The sequence below is a fragment of the Capsicum annuum genome, chromosome 3 (assembly GCF_002878395.1).
Source record: "Capsicum annuum cultivar UCD-10X-F1 chromosome 3, UCD10Xv1.1, whole genome shotgun sequence".
Taxonomy (NCBI): domain Eukaryota; kingdom Viridiplantae; phylum Streptophyta; class Magnoliopsida; order Solanales; family Solanaceae; genus Capsicum; species Capsicum annuum.
Genome location: NC_061113.1, coordinates 2,368,849 through 2,375,426, shown reverse-complemented (window position 1 = coordinate 2,375,426; position 6,578 = coordinate 2,368,849). Strand labels below are relative to the sequence as shown.

At 32.2% G+C, this 6,578-nt stretch overlaps 1 protein-coding gene across 1 annotated transcript; it reads right to left on the bottom strand.

The window, feature by feature from the left end:
- Window positions 1-5,016: 5,016 nt before the first annotated feature.
- On the bottom strand, window positions 5,017-6,376 carry LOC107864359 (glycine-rich protein HC1). The gene is made up of 2 exons (XM_016710715.2): window positions 6,229-6,376; window positions 5,017-5,467 (listed from the first exon to the last, which is right to left on the bottom strand). Exons 1-2 carry the CDS (start codon window positions 6,308-6,310, stop codon window positions 5,322-5,324), a joined length of 228 nt encoding a protein of 75 aa, XP_016566201.1. The 5' UTR covers window positions 6,311-6,376; the 3' UTR covers window positions 5,017-5,321.
- Between the last annotated feature and the right edge of the window lie 202 nt (window positions 6,377-6,578).

The window sequence follows — 6,578 nt, the reverse complement described above, 5'->3', positions numbered from 1 at the left end:
GAATAAACAGAAAAGATTCAATTGAATCCTTTTGTAATAATAGTAGTTATTATAATTATATATATAATCTAATTATTTTCTATAAATTTTCATATATTTATCTATTCTTAACTTCATTATTTTTGTTTTCAAAATACAAATTTATCAGGCTTATTTTCCATGCTATTTAGCGCTAATGCCCCTTTCATGAGAGGTAAATCCGGGGTATTATTCCTACCATGTGAAATAGGACTTCTAAGAGATTTTAATGGATTCTAATATTGAGATGTACGTTAAATTAGAAAAAAAATTGGTTTGTCTATTGGGAGAATATGATTGATGCACATCTAACTTGATTTGATTGCATGTCTAGATTGGTGGATGCTTGATTTTCTAACCCTCAACTTCTTCACTGCTTTTGTCAGCATAATAGAATTTAACATGTGTGTATATATAGATCTTCTTTTGTTTTCATTCAAAATCATTCTTTAGAGTCAAAATTTTCGCTCAGTCAAGAATTAGTTGGATCAAAATCGAAGTTTTGTGATCACTATTATATTTTTTTATAGCTTACAGGTCATATATGAATGTCGGTTGGCTTTGAAGAATTTCTTGTGTAAAGATTAGGTTTAATTGTATTGTTTTGATATCTTTATTATCTTATTATTTTATTTTAATTTATAGATGCTACATGAATGTGGGTGAGCTTTGAAAAGTTTTTTGAGGTAAAGGTAGGTTTAATTGTATTACCGTAATATCTCTATTAATTTGTTATTTTGTGATAGTTTACAGTTCGTAGATGAATCTCTATCGGCTTTGAAAATAATAAATAGATATAGGAAGTAAATAAACCTTGGGTCAGTGGAGCAGGTGCCTCAGAATTCATCTCCCTAGCAACAATTTGTGATGATATTATTAGTAGAATAACCAAAGAAAGGAAAACAAAAATATTATTTTTGGAAAAAATTTTGATTAGCAAATTAAACTATTTGGAATTTCAAGTTTTTCTTTTTTAGTTGATGAGAAAAGACATGCATTTCTCCTCTATATATAGACATCAATTATGCTTTATGCAGCAATTAAAAAAAAGTGGGAAAATGTTGAGGACTTACTTTGAATTCTCCAAGAAAAAAAAAGATATCATGGAGACCTTTTTCTTTTGGGGTCAAAAAGATGGAAAACTTGCTTTAACCAAACATATAGTATAATATTGTAATAGGGTATGGAGGCAGAGTATTAAAGCAGAAGGTTGGTAGGAAATTTGAGGGTCGTTTAGTTTCTGTTATTATTATCACTCTCTTATCAGCTGATTTTATTATTACTTATTTTTTTTATTATTATTATATTATTTATTGTTGTCACTATTCATTTATACTGTTATTTTTAGCATTACTGTTTCACTAATGTATTTTTTTCCAATAATTGATGTTGATATGCTTTACTTGTATTGAATATCTATCAGAAATAACCTCTATATCTTTACAAAGTAGGAGCTAGTGTGCATATACTTTAACTTCACACCTCACTTGTGGAATTATGCTCGATATGTTGTTGTTATATAATTATATATTATCAAAAGAGTACATTTTATTTTGTTACACTGGTCGTCTTTTTGTAAAAATACTTTTTGAAGCAATTTTCGGTTTATATATTTAAGTAATTTTATTACTTTTCAAAATCCAACCTTTACTTTGTGCTTTTTTGGTTCGAATTGTATCACAATTCATTTGATTTACCGAATGTAAACGATTCTTCATACTTGTTTAGTAGAGTAATTTTTTAACACATATACATAATTTGAGGCTCTTGCGCCGAAGATATCGAGTTCCGATGAATTCGCTCCTATAAATGATTGAGACTCCTCAATCAATGCTTAATCATATATTTTGGATTCGAGTTCATATCACGTAGATGTGAGAGAGATACGCCAATTTAAACAACCAAAGACTTCAAATTATAAACTTTTGGTCTTATAGTGGAACCTCTTAAAAGATAAAACCCCACTTTATTAATTTAATATAACGAAATTAAGACTAAATGAGCTAAAGCTTTCTATAGGATAAGTTTTAACAACCAATTAGCTCTAACTTCTGGTCAAGTCAATTGCAAAGAAATATAACTTTTTAAAAGTTTAATTTACTGAAAGACCAGGGGCCAATCGGTGAAAATTTCTTTGAGTGAATTATTATTTTTAAAGAGATTAAGTAATATAATTCGTACTCTTCTTTAAATTATGCTATTTGATATTGAGTATGAAGAGTCAAATTCATATCTGAATTATTGTGTTTTTCGAGTTTCATATCTAGATTATCATGCGTTTGAGTTTCGTGTCTGATTGTCACCAATTATTTATCAAAATACACATCAATTATCAATTGTGCGCATTTTCTACCTGAAATATCACTATCATTCAGGTAGAAAAATGAAACAACTAATCGTTGACAAGGGCAGAGCTATCCTTTGGAGAGGGGTTCATCCAAACCCCCTTCGGTAGAAAATTATATTATTTATATATGGTTAAAATTAATTTTTATGTGTATTATAGTAGATGTTGAACCCCTTCGATTTGTTCGCAGGTAATTATTTCCGAACCCCCTTAGTGAAAACCCTGGCTCCGCCATTAATAGTTGATGTGTGATTTGATAAATAGTCAGTAATAGTTCATATATAGGTGTAACGACCCCAAACTACACCCTGAGCATCACACAGTGCTTACAATCCCGAAGGACTACAAGCTAATCCATGACTGGTACCTGCTGTGAGCACTGAATAATAAAACTGAAATCATATGCAGAAGTATAACTGAAAGTTCCATAAGGTTCTCAAAATACTAAAATAATAACTGAGTGTAACTGATAATAACATCTGAAAAACTGAATATCTGACTGTACTAGTCTAAAATCCTCTATCTGTCTAAATATGGAGTTGACGGGACAAACCCCCAACTAACTCTGACTGAAATAACTATTGAGCTAACTAAAATGTATTGGTATGCTAAGTGAGGTAGGCTAATATACCTAGGTTCATATGCATAAGATGATAACTGACTGAATGAACATCATGAAGTAACTGGATGAGAGTACATGCAAAACTGTAACTATTGAACATGCTGAATATGTAATACTGCATATATAATGTTTATCTGAATTAGACTGAAACTGAAGTACTGAGTTCTGACAACTAAATACTGATAACTGAAAGTTTATACCGGTACTGAAGTACTGAATTCTGATGGCTAAGTAACTGATAACTGATAGCCATGGTTCTGTAGAACTGTCTGAGTTCTTTACTGATTACTGAATACTAAAACTGTAACTGTAGGATTGTTCATCTAACCGACATACCCCGGTATAAACTGATTTGGGGTCCAACCAGTGACCTTAGTTGGAAGGGTGTTAGCACCTTGTCACGAGATACTAACAATATTGGGTCAATCCTAATATAGTAGGAGGACTCATGAATATATATATATATGATTGCGTCAACCCTAATCTGGCAGGAGGATGTCTTACCCTACACTGCTATGTAGTTCTATAATACAGGGACTTCTACTAAGGGTCAAACCCTCTGCTCACAGGAATGCCCCCATCTCTGGATTCACTCGGTGCTGAATCATACCCCCAACTGAATCGACAATGAACTGATCACTAGACTATACTAGGCTTGACTAAATTGGCACTGCTCATGTTGACTGACTGAACTGGACTAAGTTTACTGAGTTTTGTCACTGACTGAGTACTACGGTTCTTGACCTTTACTGGGACTATTTTATAACTACTGCAACTAAGTAAACAACTAGATTTCGAATAATAACTAACCCCCGGACTCGATAGCATCGATAATGAAACATAACCAATCTTGAAATTATAACAATAGTCAATTGTTCACAATTCAATAACTGAGACATTTTGTCAAACACTTGGAGGTCATGAACTTGTACATGAATAGAAACACCTGATAACATTCCATGAATACACTATTCAATTCTCATTGACATTCTATCAAACACTTGGGGAGCATAATTAGTGCACATGTTAATGAACAATGCATAAGAATCATGAATACAATATAAACTTACAATTTCAAAAGGTTTTAACACGGGAATTACATCAAACTACATACATGCTATCATATATATGTTCATGAAACTTATAATTAAATCTTGAATTAAAACCCATACAACAACACAAACATGAGAATAATTCAATTCATAACATGGAAATCGTAATTCAAGTTTTAAAAAAGATTCTTGAACTCCAAGGGTGGAAGGAAACCCAAGGATGAACACCTAACATACCTTGATTGTTGATTTCGTGAAGATTGTGGGAGATTTGTTGAAGCTTAGACTTAAATTTGATGAACCTAGGGTTTGTTCTTGAGGGAATTTGTGAACAATTATGCTATTTTGGGCTTTAATCCCATGTTATGGACCTACTGGGTGAAGGAAAAATGACCCATTTGCCCTTAAAAATGCAGAACAAAACTGCAGAAATTACACAGACTGGACTGGCCAGGGTTCCGTGGGCTCCATCGCGGTCTCCGATCCCTCCCCCAGCATCGGACTAGGAAGGGCGCCACGGGGTAATCGTCCAGAGCCTCTATTTTGGAGTTTCAATAACCACGCCCTTACTCTTATCCGAAAATTTTGAAACTCACCCGAGATGTACTATTGACTTCCCCGATCATGAATTAACTTAAAAATGAACTTTCTGAGGGGAAGGTTGAAAATAAATTCATCAAAGTTTGAGGGCTTTAGAAATGACTAAGTCCTAACACTTATCTGAAATTTTCTAAGTCTGGGAGATTGGGACCTCATTTGGAATGCTATAAAGGACTGAAATGACTAGGATTTTGCGGGGTCTTACAATAGAAAACTCCGACACTCAAATATAGTTCAAGTATGAAACTCAAAAAATCGGAACGCTTTATGTGTTTATGACCATTACCTCTTTGATATTGAGTTAATTTTTTTTTCCCTAATCATGTATCATGAAAAAATAGAGAGAAGGGAAAGAGTTTAGGAAATGAGACGGAAACTTAAATTAAACCAAGGGAAACTATTATAATTCCATTGTGAAACAATCACTACAATACAAGATGCATGGCTTTTATTCATAGTAGTACTTCATACTAATTATATAATAAGCTCTAAAGTGGAAAGGGCATTACTATATATTACATATAACTGTCCACACAAGAGTTTTAATTGCTCTAGAGTAGAAAGAGCATTATTATATATTACATAACTTCCCATACAAAAGTTTTAATTGCTCTAAAGTAGAAAGAGCATTAATATATATTACATAGAACTGTCCACACGAAAGTTTTAATTATCCATGTCGTCAAGGGTGTCCTCCACCAGGATATCCACCATGTCCACCACCATGGTGTCCACCACTAGGGTATCCACCATGTCCACCACCATGGTGTCCGCCACCATGATATCCACCATGGTGTCCTCCACCATGATATCCACCACCATAGTGGTCTTCATGTAAGGTTGAAGAAAAGATAAGCAGAGACAGAGTCAAAATTTTAAATTTGTGGGTTCTGAATTATTCAGTAAAGCAATTTACTGAGCTTCAGATAAATTTTTTCTACTTATAATATGAAAGTTCTTTATATTGATATAGATATGTATTTTAAACGCTTTGCGTTGTTAGATAGTGTAATATAAGTTAAATCATTGACTTATATACTGTTTTTCATGATACATGCACAATTATATATATGTATAATAGTAACGGTAAGTATATATTTGATAGAATTAGGGCACATGAAATGAAAATCTTGGTAAGAGTCATCATGATCAAATTAGTATTAGTTCATGCAAGCATCGAACTTAAAAGGTAGTTGTTTTAACAACAACAAACATATCTTCCTACAAGTAAGATCAAGGGAGGTAGGATGTTCACATATTTTACGAACTAGGTAGAGAGATATTTGTGATAGACCTCAATTTAAAAGAACTTAAGATAGACCTCTGTTCAAAAGAATTTAAGGTACTTGTTTTAACAGCAACAACATATTTAGTGTAATTCTACAAGAGGAGGTCTAAGGGAGGGATAGCAGGTATGCAGATCTTTCCTTATCTTTATGAGGCAGAGAAATTATATCCAATAAATTTCGGTTAAAAGAATTTTAAGGTACTTATTTTAGTGCACCAATAATTTTTCTACAAAAAAAATAGTAGATAAGATATTCAAAATTTTCAAAGAGACAAAGAATAAAAGGAGAAAATGATCTTACCATTCTCACTAGCTAAAACTTGAGAACTTATTATAAAAATAGCCAAAAGCAGGCCAAGAAACAGAAATGCCTTGGAACCCATTCTTGTTTTGCTAAGCCAAGCCTTGTTATGATACTTGAAATTGAAGGATGAATATAAAGTGTTGCATCCTTGGGCTCTATTTATAGAAAGATTTCAATGCATTTATTACTCCCTCCGTTTCAGAATAGTTATCCTTCTTGATATAAATATTTGTTTCAATTTAGTTGTCTCATTTATGAAATCTAGAAAATTTTATCATATTTTTACTTTTCACAATTTTTTTAATTGTATTTTTTTTACTTATCATTTTTGAAATATCAAGAAATGA